Raw genomic sequence first — 17,049 nt, 5'->3', positions numbered from 1 at the left:
TTGTTCACTTTTGGAATTCCTCAGCCGAGAATCTCCTGCAGAGCAACATTCAACAGTCTTCTTCGGATAAGATAGTCTGCTTCGCATTTTGGAATTCCCTACAGGTTTGGTATTTCCCCAGCAAGGTCGAGAGATGCCACTTTTTTGTCAAAGAAAAATTCAGAATCTCCCAGCAGATCGACAAATGATTCCCCAGCGGAGTCAGTGAATGGTAGTCTTCATCCAGGAAGATAGTTCACGATTCCCAGCGGAGTCAGTGAATGATAGTCTTCGTCCAAAAGATAGTTCAGATTCCCCAACAAAGTCAGCAAATGGCAGTCTCTTTCAGCAGAAGACAGTTTGCTCACTTTCTATCATAACAGAGTCAGCAAATGGCAGTCTCTTTCAGCAGAAGACAGTTTGCTCACTTTCTATCATAACAGAGTCAGCAAATGGCAGTCTCTTTCAGCAGAAGACAGTTTGCTCACTTTCTTTCATAACAAAGTCAGCAAATGGCAGTCTCTTTCAGCAGAAGACAGTTTGCTCACTTTCTATCACAACAAAGTCAGCAAATGGCAGTCTCTTTCAGCAGAAGACAGTTTGCTCACTTTCTATCATAACAGAGTCAGCAAATGGCAGTCTCTTTCAGCAGAAGACAGTTTGCTCACTTTCTTTCATAACAGGGTCGACAAATGGCAGTCTCTCCCAGTAGAAGACAGTTTGCTCCCCTAGCAATTGGCAAATGGCAGTCTTTTCCCAAGAAAAGACAGTTTGTCTGTTAAATACTCAAGAGATCGACAAATGGCAGTTTCTTCGAACAATTTGTCTGTTTCTGGGATGTTTAACTCCCCACAGAGTCGATGAATGGCAGTTTTTCTCTTAGGAAAACAATTCGTTGATTCCCCAGGCATCAGTCGACGAATGGCAGTTTCCGCCCCGAAAACAGTTCGTCCGCCTTCAAACAAAGTCATTAGCCCCTCAAAAGATCATGAGGCCATATGACATTCTTTCAAAGACGTCAAGTCAAAAGAGAAGATGGTGAAGTTTCTTTACAACCGTCAAATGGCATCTTATCTCCAAGCGCTGATAAGAAGTTTGACGAGGAAACAAACCTTTGAAGTTTCTTTATTTACCATCAAATGGCGTCTCGTCTCCAAGTGCTGATGAGAAGTTTGATGAGGAAACAAACCGTTGGAAATTTTCTCTTTATCTGAGATATTGTCCAAACACAACCGAGACCAGTTTCGAGATATGGACATCCGAAACGAGGAGAGGTTGTTTACCTTTTTCTAAGTATCAACACTTAGTTAAAGAAGATGGATTGCGCATCCAACATTGCCATCCATTCACCAGAATCCACATCAAATATTTCTGCAGGAGTTTGTCTCCTCATCCCCCGCCAAGCGCGACAACGGGATCAAGTCATGCAAAGACTATGTCAGTTACAACATCTCAGGAGCGCCCAAAATTCGGGCATTCTTTGATATTTAAGTCTCTTTTACGCAGGAGAGATCGAGATATCAATCTCTCTCCCTCCAGATAAAAGAAACTTAAATAGGGGCATCTGTCATACCCTAATTTTTGACCCCCCTGAGATGGCATATCTTCAGGATTTTTCATCAGGTCAAGACAAGTTCCCAGAGCAGTCACTTCTCCATCTGGTATCCAATCGAGGATGCTCAAAGACAAGAAAGCTCAGGCAAAAGATCAATCAATACAAGGATTAGTCCCTAATACAGTCATGAGGCTCAAAGACTTCACTTTTCTCATCTATGATTGATTAGACATCCAGTCATATGAGTACAGGTTTACTCAGGTCACCAGACTAGGGTTTTGAGCCTATCAAGGACTAAAATCAGGGATCACTTTTGGGAAACCCTAAAAAGCCTCAGGGAACCATTCAAAGACATCAATCATCTTCAAATAACTCATATTACAAGATCTACTGGACATCACACTTCAATTCAAAGTCTACAGTCATTATTTTCACAAGGTCGACAAATTAGGGTTTTGACCTAATTCACCAAGATAGTTGACTTTTAATCAGGGCATGAATCCAAAACTCAAGACATGATTCAAGAATCTCTACTACCTAAATATAATCCATTTACATCATTCATTTGAGGAAAAGATCTTGTTTCTACACAAAAGCCCAAAAATTCACTTTGTCAGGAAAAAGTCAACTGTGAAGGATCATCATTGACTTTTAAGGTTTTTGGTCAAAAAATGACTTTCAAAGATCAATATCATCAATATATGGATGTCAAAGTCATTTGACCAAAGAAATTCAAAGAAATTCATCAAGGAGCGAAAAGTCGGGAATTAGGGTTTTTGAAGGCATGGTGAGAACTCAAAATTTCACCTACACAACTCAAAAAACTTCCAACATGAAAGTTGTAGATCTTGCAAAATAAAACAACATCTTACAAAGGAACTTTTTTCAAAAGATCAACCATTTATGAAGTTTTGGAAATTTTGAAGTTTAGGTCATAAACACTTAGAAATTTTTCTAAGTGTTTTAACCTAGTTTTCATCCAACTTTGGGCTCATTTTTCACAAATTTCCCAAATGATTCTGAAGAAGACATAAACTAATGATTTGAAGTAGATGTTTAGGGCTTTCCAAATTGTGTTCAACCTTCTCCAAATTCAATTTGAGCTAGGAGTTATGCTTGTTCAAAGTTGGCCTCATGAAGTGAAATTATAGGTCATGTACAATTTGAAACTTTGCAATTTTGTGCATTTTTGCTTCATTAAATGATGCTACACGACCTCTAATACATCTGAAGACATGCCATACATTCAAATTCATCATTGCATAAGGATTAGAGAAGATTCCCAAAAAACAAAGGCATGTGATTATGTAATGATTGCATTTTTGAATTTATGGCAAATGGTGAATCATCAAGGAATCTTGCTCTAAGCCAATTAGAACTCTCCTCTGAATCAGAAATGTTCCCTAAGATCATGCAAGATCAATGGTTGGGGAAGCTAGCCCGAAAATGCATCATTGCATTTGGGATATTTTCAAACTTTCTTCATGGCTAAGAAACCAAACTCACCTCATTAAGCAAGCTTACTATGATCAATTACTCTGAACCAATTCCCTATAAATAGAGGCCTCATTCTCATTCAGAAACCACACCAAAGCAACTCAATTCCTTGCTTTCTCTTTCTCTTCTCATGCTTATTGTTTTTCAAAGTTCTTTGGCAAGAAGAATCGTTTTCTTCAAACCAGAGCTCATCTTTGGAAAGTAAGCATTCTAACATCTCAAGGGAGGTCATTTGAGGTGATCCAAGCACCTGGATCACTTCTGTAAGTGGAGGAACACCATTGTTGCTCTCACTTTGGAGCATTTGCAGTTGGAGGTCCATGGAGTAATTCAGGAGGTTCTGAGCCAAGCCAATCATCCAGGCACATTCCTCAGGTCATAGTGAAGCTAACCAGATGGCTGCAGCTCATCTGTAACTCAAGAATCAACACCCTCCATGTTCACTTGAAGCTGAAATCGAGGGAGGACCATAGAGCAATTCAGGAGGATTCAAGCTCCAACAAGCATTCAGTTAGCATCATTGGGTCTCAGGGAAGCTATTGAGATCATTCATTCAAGCCCAGGTGCTCTCAATCATCCTCACGACCTCCATTTTCAGAGGTAAGTTCCTGAACCTCACTTCTCTAATTTAAGTACTCTTTGTGAAATAGCTCGATTCTATCTTGTTCAGCATCATCAGAGGATTGAAAACCCTCTATCATCATCCATTTATCTTGCAGTATAGTCATTTAATTTGATTTTGAAATTTTAGGGTTCTTCACGATTTCTGGTAAATTAGTTAGATGTAGTTAATATTAATTCATGTTAGTTACATATTTAGAATCGTGAGTGAATTTAGAGCAAGTTTCATGTTTACATCATTGCAAATGGTTGAGAGTTGAGAGAGTTCAGAAATTTGAATTGATGGAGCTTGAGGTTGAAGACGAAGATGGAGGGTGGCGCCATTTTTCAAATCTCTGAACAAAGTTTGTTAGGCATTCCCTTAACGACTGAACAAACTTGCCCTAGTGGCCTCCCATACGCCCTTAGTATCATCATGCCTCAAGTCTGGGGTTCGAATCCCCCTCGCCCCAGACTTTTTGATTCTTTTATTTTTCAAGGATTTGCAACTTGTTTTGAAACATAACCAAATGAAGGCAAGTCACTATCACCACACGCGCGTTGGCTCAGTGGTGTTTGTTTTGAGTGTGTGGCCTAGAGGGCGTGGGTTCAAACCCTCCAAGGGCCAAAACTATTTTTTTAACACCCAATTTCTTTCATTTTCTTACAAACTTCACATATTTATTTAACCTATCAAATTAATTTATTTTCACTTCATTTTTCACACACTTATCATTTAATATACCTATTTTGTGAATAATCAAAAAAATCATAAAAATATTATGTATTTCTTGAATTTTAATTAGGTTTAAAATAGTATGTTTTAGGTGTTTTCTTAAATACTTTAATACATATTTTCACTTTGTTTTAACCTAAATCATTTTATAAATAAAGTTTATGATAAAACCCTAATTGTTTAGGTCTTAATTAAGTAAAAATCTTTATTTTTTACTTTAATTAAGTTGACTTTTGTCAATTCTCAAAACTGTTTTCAATCTCCAAATAAATCAAATGATTAGGGTTTTCAAACAACAAAACCTTGTATCATTCAAAATCATTTTCAATTGCTTTTACACCAGTACTGTAAAGTACTGGGCCTCTAATAGAGTGTAAGTCCCAAAAAACCTTCTCTTCTTAGCTTGTTTTCAAAACTGTATTTTCAAAATCTTCTTTCTGTTTTCAAAACATTCTTCTGGTATTTGAAGGGCATTATTCCCGGTGAAACTCTTCAGATACCCATGTGACCTTTGTCCATCTTCACTTCTTCTGTTTTCAAAAACCATTAACTGTTTATCCTATATATTCAACTGTTATCCATCAATTACTGGTAAGGCTCTGTACATACTTCTTCAATGGCCTCCACTCCATCCAGGTTAGGCTTTACAAGCTTTCAATTTACAGTCTTTATTTAAATTACTGTCAAATATAAACTGTGCATATATTAGTTTAGAACTACGTTTGAGTATAAACCTTAGGACAGTTAAACTATATATATATTATAGGAATATGACCTAGGATTGAGAATGTCTTCCCGGTGAAGGCTCTTTCCTAATTAGAGATCTGTAGTTCAAACCCCCAAGATGAATTATTCCCGGTGAAACATCTTGGTAAAAACCTTAGAATCCAAATAATAGGACACATCCACCCAAAGAGGAATTATTCCCGGTGAAACCTCTTACCCATTTGCTTAGAGCCAAAATAAGTTCAAAACCACATAAGCTTTCTCTTGTGCTATAACAAGGACCCTCGATTAGCCTCCTCTTGGGCTTTGTACAAGGACCCACAGGCTTCTTAAAAGCATTTCCAGCTTCCTCTTGAGCTTGTATACAAGGACCCATCAGGTTTCTTATAAACATAGGAACAGGTCTTTAGTCACCTTTTAGCCTACCCTGGTGAGTTTCTTCCAATTTAAACCAGACTGTAAACAAGCTAAGTTTGTCTCAATTTTGCATTGAGTACACCTTTTGGAATGAGAGACATGGACAGTCTCTGTCACCCTTATCTTCATCAATCTTCCTTAGCAGAGTCTAGGATCCATGTTTGATCATCCTCAGCATTGAGTCAGCCTTCATCTTGGGCTTTAAACAAGAAGTCTCCACTAGATAATCTTTCTGCCATTCATTTAACACCACCCCCTGGAAAGGGTTAGCCTCCAACAGCTATCTAAAATAAAATCCCTGGAAAGGGTTAGCTTCCACACATTCCTTCATTTTAATAAAAACCCCTGGAAAGGGTTAGCCTCCAACAGCTGTCTAAAATAAAATCCCTGGAAAGGGTTAGCTTCCACACATTCCTTCATTTTAATAAAAACCCCTGGAAAGGGTTAGCCTCCAACAGCTATCTAAAATAAAATCCCTGGAAAGGGTTAGCTTCCACACATTCCTTCATTTTAATAAAAACCCCTGGAAAGGGTTAGCCTCCAACATCTGTCTAAAATGTCAACCCCCTGGAAAGGGTTAGCCTCCAAAGTCAATTAATAAACAGTCAAAAAAATAAAGATTCATTTCTCTTAGGAGATAATTTCCCCAAAAGAGTCAAAACCCCTGGAAAGGGTCAGCCTCCAAAAGCATGATAAAAGTCAGTCTTTAAATAGACAAATTCACCAGCTGAGTCAAAATCCCTGGAAAGGGTTAGCTTCCAAAGAAAAACAGTCTTTTTAATCTCCAGTAGAGTTAAAACCAACAAAAACAGTTAGCCTCAACCTTGGGCTTCATACAAGGCACCAAACAATAAAACTCCCCTGTCAAGAGTCAGCCTCAACCTTGGGCATTGTACAAGGCAGATAATAGAGTCTCCCCAGTGAGTTCTTCATCATTCAGTAGCCACAACCTTGGGCTTTGTACAAGGCAGATAAACCATACTTTCATGTGTCAAAGATTCCTAACACTTAGGATCTTTCCCCATATAGTCATCCATACTCAATTCATTTATTTAAGAGTCCGCCACAACCTTGGGCTTTGTACAAGGCAGAAAATAATGTTTTCCCTAGCAACAGTCAGCCACAACCTTGGGCTTTGTACAAGGCACACAAAATAGAGTCATTCATCAACAGTCAGCCACAACCTTGGGCTTTGTACAAGGCACATAAATAAAGTCTCCCTCAATAGAGTCAGCCTCAATTCTGGGCTTTGTACAGAACACTAAAATACCCTGTAATTAATCCTCAATGGAGTCATCTCCCAGAGTCAATAATATTAATTAATCAATCAAAAAGCCTCAAGCTTGGGCCTCATACAAGCCAGCTAAATTCAAATCTTTTATACAGTAGATAGACATAGCTTATCTCTATAGAGAGATATTTTTACTACTCTACCACATTCAAACAAACAAACATTTCAATTTCAATTTCAATCAAAGTCTCCCATTTAGGACTCTGAAAGACATGCTCTGGCACATCCCTAGACTTGTACACTTTCCCTAATTTGGACGAGCATCTTTCTTTCATTTAAGAGGCATCTGACTGGCATACTTGCACACACAAGTAAGGTCCCCCTCTTGAATGAAATGAATTCAGTTATTCTGTCACTCTTTCAAAATGTTTGTGGTAGAATAGTACAAATACCTCTCTGTAGAGATGATTTCATGTCTCTTTACTGTAAACAGAGATTTAATTCCAAGCTTCAACCTTGAGCTTCAAGCAAGGCACCAAAAACAAACAATTATTTTCCCTAGTTAGTTCCCCGAACTACATTAAGCTCTGACTTCCCCTAGGGATATGTAGGCATGAGGTTCACAAGGAATCTCAGCGAGCTAATAAAATACCAAAAATAGTCTGTCTGTCTGTCTGTCTTTTCAAATCAAATCAATTCCTTCTCCTAACACAAAGGAGAAACTTTCTCAATCAATAGCAGCAAACACAATCACAATGACACAGAGAAGGTTCCTGTAGAGTACTACAGATATGTAGGGTGTTTAAACACTTCCCTATGTATAACCGACCCCCCGGACTCCAGAATTTCTAGTCTAGGTGAAATCCCCACACTTAGCAAACTCCTAGGGTTTAGTTGAGATCTTTTTTCCCCTTTCCTACTCGTAGGACAATAAGAAAGTTCGTGTGATATCGTAGGAAGAACTGAAATAAAATTCATCCCGCCACGGGCGCATTCTCCTTCCAAATTTCGCGTGAAGGGTCTAGCGTGCCGTCCTCCCAAGTGAAACGGGGAGGTAAAAGAAAACGACACCACAGGAAGGATAATTTGTTGCGTCATAATCTTGATGTTATGCATATTGAGAAGAACTTTTTTGATAATGTGCTTAGCACGGTGATGGATAATGAGAAGACAAAAGACAATGAGAAGGCTAGGAAAGACATGGAACTTTATTGTAATCGAAAAGAATTGGAGTTGAAACCTCGACCAAACGGAAAATTATTAAAACCCAAGGCTTGTTACACTCTTACTCCCCAAGAAGCAAAAGCTGTATGTCGGTGGTTAAATGAATTGAGGATGCCTGATGGTTATTCTTCTAACCTGGCAAGATGTGCTGACGCCAACACTGGGAAATTGCATGGAATGAAAAGTCACGATTGTCATATTTTCATGGAACGATTACTTCCAATTGCATTCTGTTCACTGCCCAAGAATGTGCTTAATCCACTTACTGAGATCAGTCAATTTTTTAAAGACATTTGTGCTTCAACTTTAAGAGTAGATGACATCATTAAATTGGACAGAAATATTCCTGTCATTCTTTGCAAGTTGGAGCAAATATTCCCGCCAGGTTTCTTTGATTCTATGGAGCATCTCCCTGTGCATCTTGCTTATGAAGCTTTTCTAGGTGGACCTGTTCAATATAGATGGATGTATCCATTTGAACGATTCATGGGTGATTCAAAACGATCAGTTAAAAATAAGGCACGAGTTGAGGGATCAATTTGTGCACATTATATACATCGCGAAACATCACATTTTTGCTCTCATTATTTCAATCACATGATGTTGTCTCCAAGAATCATAAGGAACGAAGTTCACTTCAGTGAAAGAAGTCAATTTACCTTATCAGTTTTCGGTCGTCCAGGCCGTCCCGCAGGGAAGAAGAGTGAGCATTGGCTTTCACAAAAAGAAATGCAATCTGCTCATGTTCATGTGCTGATTAACTGCGTTGAAGTTAAACCATATCTTGAGTAAGTATATTTTAAATTAAGTGTATATGTTTAATTGGTTAAGATTTACCTTCTCTAACCTTTTTTTCTTTTCGAAATAGGGCATTTGGTACCTACTATTATCAAAGCACAGGCGAACAACCATCGACTGGTTACACACATGCCTATTTTCCAACATGGTTTAAGCAACAATTATCATGTATTGTTACACTAAGTCCTGACTTAATACATTTGCGAAATTTGTCTGAAGGCCCTAGTCAACGTGTAAATGAATGGCACACATATTTTGTAAACGGTTACAAATTTCACACTGAGGAATGGAGTGTAGGGAAGAAAACCGTAAACAGTGGTGTAGTCGTAAAAGGAGTTACAGAGGGTGGTGAGGACGACTTCTATGGGGTTATCACACATATTTACGAGTTGGTTTATAATTATATGGACTCGGAAAATAAAGTTGTCTTATTTTATTGTGATTGGTATGATCCATCTTCTAGAGGAACAAAAATTGATAAAAAGTATAACATTGTTGAGATCCGAAGAGATAGAAAGTACAAAGAGTATGACCCTTTCATTATGGCACATAATGTTAGGCAAGTTTATTATGTACCTTATCCTTCAATTACCCCACGGAAACGAGAATTGTGTGTTGTAATCAAGTCCAACCCAATGGGTCACATTGAGACTGATGAGTTAATGGAAGATGTTGCATACCAACATGATGAGATTTCACCTGTTAATGAGGTAATTGAAACCGAGGAGATTGTAAGTTTGTGTGATACTGCAGTTGATGGTCAACAAGTTGATGCAAGTATCTTGTTGTCAACAAATCCTATGGAAGAAGAGCATGAAGAGCTAGGAGAGTCTGAAGACAATAATATCAGATGCGATGAAGACAACGAAGATTATGATGATGAATAAATTGAATATGTAATATTATCTTGAGTATTTCACATATTATCTTGTGTAATATTAACTTTTAAATATTATCTTGTGTAATATTAAATTTCAAATATTATCTTGTGTAATATTAACATTCAAATATCATCTTATGTAATATTAACTTGATAATATTATCTTGTGCAATTATCTTTCAAATATTATCTTGTGTAACAGGAAAAAATGCCACCCAAGAAAGATGAAAAAGGTAAGGGTCAACAAAAGCCTCGTCGCACTAGATTCATTGTAGAGGAGGTTCCTAACTCATATATGTTCGTTCCTATGCCACGCTCTACTCCACGCTCTACTATACCGCCTATGCATCCTACACCGTCTATGCATCCTACACCGCCTATGCATCCTACACCGCCTATGCATCCTACACCGCCCATGTCTGGATCTTTCACTGGATTACTATCCATGCCCCCTGGATCAGGTTTTTTTTGTCCTCCTGGATACTCTTACCCCACATATTTTCCTACGGAGACAGGTGGATCTAGCATGCCATTACCCATGCATATGGGGACAGGTGGATCTGGTAGCATGCCATTACCCATGCATATGGAGACAGGTGGATCTAGCATGCCATTACCCATCCCTTAAGAGGATGATACCAGTGCTCCTGGAGATACCAGTGCTCCTGGAGATACTAGTGCTGAGGAGCAAACGAAGAGGAAGCGTATTTTGAAAAAAAATACGACTCAAAAAATTAAGTATCATGAGGGCAGACTAATCATTTATCCCGATGCAGGATCGTAAGTTTTTGTGTTTTTATATTATATTTTAAATATGAGTTTTATTTAATCAATACTAACTCAAGATTTTGTTGTTTAGAATTGTTCCCTCACATCAGGCAGTATCGATCATAACAAATATTGTAAAAGAGAAGTACACACAATTCTGGCCGTCTTATGGAGCTGTACATGAAGATGAAAAGGAAAAATGGTTTCAGGCATTTCAGGTATAATTTACTTATTCATTTTGACATTTCCTTTTTTATTTTTGTGATATTCATGATTCTACTTTATTTAATATTTTTAAATTCATACAACAATGTAGGAGCATTGTGTTTGGGATGTTAGAGATGAGGCCGCGATTAAAGAAAACTTTCACACAAAATGTGCTGCTCGATTTTCTGATACCATGAGGAATGTTAGACTTAAATGGGAAGCAAAAGGGACACGTCCACGTTGGATAGGAGAAGATATATTCCCAAAGCTTATTGATCATTGGAATTCTGATAAGTTTAAGGAAATATCTGAGCAGGCAAAGAAAAATAGAGCATCTGAAGTTGGTGGCTGCAACTACGCAGCGGGAAGTATTAGTGTGGCTGAAGTTGCGCGAAGGATGGTACATAAATTTATTAATTTTTTATTAAACTATTATTTAAATGTTTCATTACATTGCATTAATTTTTTTTACTTATTTAGCGTGAAGAATTAGGCAGAACTCCACTTCTTAATGAGCTCCACATGGAGACTCATCTCAAGAGAAATGGAGAGTTTATTGACGAGCGCGCAAAAATCACTCAAGTAAGTTATTTTTATATCAAAGATATTTTATTTATTTCTTTTATATGTACATAGTTTTATTTCTTTTATATGTAATAGTTTATTTGAATCATGATAACATTTAATTTTTTTATAGGAGAATTTTGATAAAGAACTTGCCATAAAGTTGTCAGAGCATCCTGAAATACCCCAACCACCACCAGGGTATCCTGTTGACCCCAATATTGGTTTTCAGACTTGGTATAAGGTTTCAGGTGGAAAGAAGAAAAATGGGAGAGTGTATTGTACTGGAGGGTATTCCAAAAATATCAAGCGGCGTAGTAGAGATTTCAAAATGAGATATGTTGATGGAGAAGGATCATCCACTCCACCTATATTAACCGCCGAAATGCTTGAAACTGTGAGAAACTTGGCAAATACTGAGGCAGCACAACAAGTAGCAGCAAGAAATTTGGAAATTGAAGAGATGAAGAGAAAACAATTAGAGATGCAGGAGGAAATGCAAAGAAGAGAAAGAGAATTCCGGGAAGAAATGAGGAGAGAATTTCAGGAAGAAATGAGGAGGCAGGCACAGGAATATCAAGAAGCAATGCGAATTGCAAATGAACGGTCACAAAGGTTTGATCAATTTTTTGCTTCACAAAATATGAGTGGTGGTGGATTTGGAGGAACTAGTGGATATGGAGGAGCTGATGAAGAAGAGGAGGAACAAGATGGTGGGAATAATTAAATTTACATATTTAAGTTTATTTTTATTTGTATGGAACAATTTGTGTTAATTATTTTGAACTTATTTTTAAATATTATTGTAATTTTGTATGGAGTTTAATTTTTAATATATTTGCTTAAATATTAATTATTATATGTATTATAATAATTTTGTTTTAATTTGAATTATTATTATATATATATATATATATATATATATATATATATATTTTAATTTAAATTATATTATAATATATATATATATATATATATATATATATATATATATATATATTTATTATGTACGATATTGAATACAATTTTTTTTTTAAATATAAACAATTTGCGAGGGGCTAATCCCCAAGCAAAAAAATTTATCCTGCATTTTGCGAGGGGCTAATCCCCAAGCAAAATATCTGACGCAGTCTGCCCATGTGCAGACTGCTAGCTGGTGCCTATTGCTGTAGCCTGCAGAGCAGAATTTTGAGTTTGCATTTAGCGAGGGGTATAACCCCTGGCAAATTAGCGAAGTGTTTATCCCCTCGGTAATGGATTTGCGACCCTCTGTTTTGCTAGGGAAACTGTCCCCTCGCAAATTGTGCATTTGTGAGGGGTTTTTGCCTTTAGTGAGGGGTTTAGCCCCTGGCAAATTGCAGTATTTCTTGTAGTGATTATATTGATATATGGGATGCTAATAGAGTACATGTTAAAGACACTATAATTAGATAATTTTAAATATAATAAAATCATCTAAGATTTAAAAAAATTGAATCCATACATTTTTAAAATATATTTTTATAAATAATTTATTAATTTGTGTTTTTGGAGTACACTTTAGCATTTATTTTTATATATTCATGGAAGGATATATAAAAAGAATATTTTAATTTTATTCGCTGATTAATTTTCATCACATTAAAGAGAGAATATCCTGCAAATTGTGAAGCACCGAAAGATAAATAATCTTACCAAGACCAAAACAAAACATCATAATCACTAGATTTTTTCCAAAAAAAGTTTTTTTTAATTATATTTGAGAAAAAATTTAAATATACATGTTTTAAAAAAAATTACATAAAAAATTATATTTTTGGGACAATTTACCAAAGTGTCTAGGTTTGGCAGCACACCCTAGGGTATGCGTCAAACCAAATGGCGCCTATGTGCAACTTAAACTAGGTTAGCCATTTGAAATGACGCTTATGTACAAATGCTCACACATAGGAGCCGTTTGAAACGGCTCCTATGTGTTAGGTTTTTTTTTAAAAAAAAAACCCATCCCCGTTCATTTCGCACACAGTTTTCAATTCCGTTTATCGATTTTGTCTCGGATTTTTCTCTCTCTCTCGTTAAACCTAATTATTAATATTTTGGAATTTAAAAAATTAAAGTTCATTGCATATAAATATTTTACAAAGTTGTTACACATTAATTGTTCTAGGTCATACAATTAAACATGCGTTGAGGTTTATCCACGACTAAGACATTTGTTTTTGTTGTGCCCTAGCTTACGGCAAATGCTACACTTTCTTTCTATTTTGTCAACGAACATCCATTTCAGTTCGAATACGAGTATTGTTGGGGCGACCCTTTTTCTTTCGTCGCATCATGTCATTATGCCAAACTACTTTCCCATCATACTCAAGCCAGTAATCCTCCTTCACTACCACTGGAAATGCGACATTGCATACTGATCAGTGGTTTTCACACATATATTTACCATTGTTTTTAAGTATGTTTAAGTTATGTTATTGAGTGTTTTATTTCTTTATTCTACATTTTATGCTTGGGTTGTGTATTTTACTGTTTGCAGGCCTAAAGGAATAAATCGAGACAAATCAATGCCAAAAAGTACAAAAAGGGGAGTTTCGAAGGAAGTGAAAAGTCAAGCTACATGAGGTCTGACACGACCACCTGTGTCACCTGAAACTGGCCATGTTAGGATGAAGCGTGGCCAAGAAAATGCAAAAGAGATGAAAGTCACGGGGCTGACACGACTCGTGTTAGCAAGTGTGAGATCTGGAAATTTTCAGCATGTTTCTCATCGTGACAGGTGTGTAGTATTTTGATCATAACTAGAGCTTCGTAACTCCGATTGGCGCGGTTCCGGTGGCAAAATTTCGCTAACGAAAAGGGCTACAACTTTGATGAAGAATACAAAGCCAAATTATGAAGTTAAGGTCTCACACGGACCGTGTTAATCAACACGGCCACCCGTGTTGAAATGTGGCTGGAAATGCGATTTTGAACCAAAGTCAGAGGATCAACACGGGCGCCCGTGTGCAGGAACACGGCCTGTGTTGATGAGCGCGGGCTGAATATGTGTTTATAAGCTTCCTTACTCAAATGGGTTCATGAAGGGTATTCTTGGCATTTGGTTTCAACCGGAATGAAAGATTGATTATAAAAACAACTTTAGGGCAAGAAAGAAGGGACTTTTTGGCTAGGAGAAGACACGATTGAAGATTGGAGAAAACAAGGGTTTGGGAGAGAAGAAGGTCTTCATGAACGGAAGCGATTGAAGATCAACTTTCATCTCAATTCTTGTAATGTATCTATTTTATAATTTGTTTTCTTTGAACAATATAAGTAACTAAACCCTAATGCTAGGGGGTGTCCCTGATTGGATAATGTAATGACTTTGAATTCTTGATTTCCTCAATTGCATGTTTTATTATTCAATTTGATTATACAATGTTTTTATGCTTTCTTTGTCGGACAAACAAAGATTGATTTACGGTTAACGATTTGCTGGACCGCGGTTGTTAAGGTTTTTGTACGATTAGATTATAGTAGATATCACCTAGGACTAGGGATACCCTATAGTTACCGGTTAACTCTTGATAAAACAATTGCTTGATTTCATAATAAATCTCTAAGGAATTAGGATTTAGGTTGAATGTTCAAAGGTTTTCCCGCTAAGGAATTAGGGGAAAATATCCTAAAGGGCTGGTAATTGAATAGTATGAACTTGTTGAGGAGATCTAAATCCAAGTTTAGTACAGGAACAATCACACACTTTACCCTAGCATAATACTCATATTTGTCAAAAAGCCAATTTACTTTTCTGCTTATTTTAATTATTGTTTAGTCACAATTTGCAAACACAACCCCAACATTAGTTTTTGTTTAATTGAACTACAATTTGAACTCGATATTACTACGCAGTCCTTGAGATCGACATTCGGGGAATTTCCCTATTATTACTACAGAGGCAAAATAGTACACTTGCTATTTTACCGACCAAGTTTTTGGCGCCGTTGCCGGGGACTGCCAAAATATAGAGTTTTAATTTTAGTTCAATTGAAATTTTGTTGCTCGTCAGCTAAAATTTTGTTTTAAGTTTTTGTTTATTTGAATTTGATTTTATTATAAAAAAGAAAAGAAAAAAAAAGGTTGATTATTTTTGCTTCATGAATTCTTCTATACTTTGCTACTAACAAATTGTCTGAGTTTTGTAGCTATGTATTGTTTTGATACATTGCCACCTGTATCTCCTGCATGTTGGTCGCCTGATTCAGGAGTCACCTTGGAAGAGGCGACTAAAATTTTCAAAGCATATAAGAGGGAGGTAAGAATCCTTATGAATGAATGTAAGGAAGCTAACTTTTATCCAGATAGGTTTATTTGGAGAAAGTTACAGTTGGAAGAAGAGTATGTGGAACCAGGAGAAAAATGCTTAACATCAGATGAAGAGGATGCAGTAAGAATAGAAGAATTTGAGGTAAAAAAGAAATATGGGGAAGAAGAAATAAGGAAACTTGAAGATGATCGAGTTTTGGATAAAACCTCAAATTTAACAATTTGTGAAGATGTGGACATCCAACAAGAAAATTTTCAACAAAAGAGTATCCCCAAAAACTATTTTTACAACAAGGCAGATGAAAGACAAGAAATTGACAAAGTATTGGAAGACATTTATGCCTTGTTCAATAAAATCAAGCTGAAAAGGATTTGGGAGCAACATCATCAGTACTTTAAGTTCATAGGATTGCTACCAAACAAAAGAAAGAAAAAAGATGATGTGTTCTTTGTGTCATATATGCCACCCTAACAAGGGGAATGGATCGTCGAGCCATGCGACGTTAAACGAAGCGCTTCATGGGAGGCAACCCACGGTTTTAATAATTAATTTTTCTGTTTGTTTTTGTTATTTTCAGGAAATAAAAGAGGACGTCTCTGGTGAAAGCTTGGAAGTGATTATTAGAGTGCATTACCCTCTGTGAGTCACCTCTCTCAGGCTCGTTCTGAAACATTGAGGCCAATGTTTAGTTCAAGTTTGGGGGAGGATCTTCTCTTTGCATTTTATTTTTATGTTATTGGTATGATGTGAAACCATAAAGTGAATTCTGCCCAAATTTTGACCGAAATTTTAATTTTTGTTAAAGAAGTTTTGATCCTAAAGAGCGATCGGGAATAATATATAGAGATGAAGCAAGGTTTGTTTGAGGACAGGAAGTGCGGAATAATGTGACAAGAAGAGGTTTGTTTAAACATCCTTGGTTCCCTAAAAGAAATACGAGTCTAACGTGTAGATTTGCACCATAGTACTTGTCTCCTGAGAAGTACTTTTCGAGTAGTTTATTGATACAGTCTGGCATAATTCAGATTCACTTGCATGGTGACTGGTTGAGAAAAAAAAAAGAGATATAAAGTTGGCACCAAATGATGAAAAGGCGGTAAAAGGCAATCGGCTCGCTAAGTTGGGTAACCCTCACCCGGTTATTCAGCCCAAAGGAGATTGATCCCCAAACGTCGTCCAAAAGGACAATATATAACTACAAAGTTTGAAAATTTCATCGGTAATAAAAAGTAGCAAATGCTGCTAGTTTGGTGCCACGAAAAGAAAATAAGAAGCCTTGATTCGTCTCATGCAGGTGATGAGTATTATAAGAGATGCAGTGCCTTAATATGATTGTCCGAATGAAAGAGGAGGAAAATCGGAAAGAGACTTAAGTGCAAAGCATAGTTGGAGAGGTATCCGAAACGGGAGCTTGAGGTTTAATGTGGTAACAAAACTCGTTGCGTCATGTGAATGCCGAACCAACTGTTTCTTGATCAATACAGATGGATATCTCACGTATGAACACCGTGTTCTTTGAGGGTCATTAACTTTTGTAATTGTCGCTTGAGGTCAAGCAACGGTTTAAGTTTGGGGGAGT

General features: G+C 36.8%; 2 protein-coding genes across 2 annotated transcripts; both read left to right on the top strand.

Annotated features, from left to right (window-relative positions):
• The first annotated feature begins 8,308 nt into the window (after positions 1–8,308).
• LOC131600530 (uncharacterized) lies at positions 8,309–9,291 on the top strand. The gene is made up of 3 exons (XM_058872678.1): positions 8,309–8,753; positions 8,834–8,889; positions 9,105–9,291. The coding sequence occupies exons 1-3, from the start codon at positions 8,365–8,367 to the stop codon at positions 9,113–9,115; spliced, it is 456 nt and encodes a 151-aa protein (XP_058728661.1). The 5' UTR covers positions 8,309–8,364; the 3' UTR covers positions 9,116–9,291.
• A 560-nt stretch (positions 9,292–9,851) lies between these two features.
• On the top strand, positions 9,852–11,909 carry LOC131598512 (uncharacterized). Its single transcript, XM_058871105.1, has 5 exons — positions 9,852–10,239; positions 10,526–10,629; positions 10,728–11,018; positions 11,099–11,200; positions 11,316–11,909. Exons 1-5 carry the CDS (start codon positions 9,852–9,854, stop codon positions 11,907–11,909), a joined length of 1,479 nt encoding a protein of 492 aa, XP_058727088.1.
• Positions 11,910–17,049: the final 5,140 nt, after the last annotated feature.

Source organism: Vicia villosa, linkage group LG4, assembly GCF_029867415.1.
Source record: "Vicia villosa cultivar HV-30 ecotype Madison, WI linkage group LG4, Vvil1.0, whole genome shotgun sequence".
Lineage (NCBI taxonomy): Eukaryota > Viridiplantae > Streptophyta > Magnoliopsida > Fabales > Fabaceae > Vicia > Vicia villosa.
The sequence above is the reverse complement of the archived record's forward strand: the minus strand, read 5'-3'. Positions and strand labels throughout refer to the sequence as shown.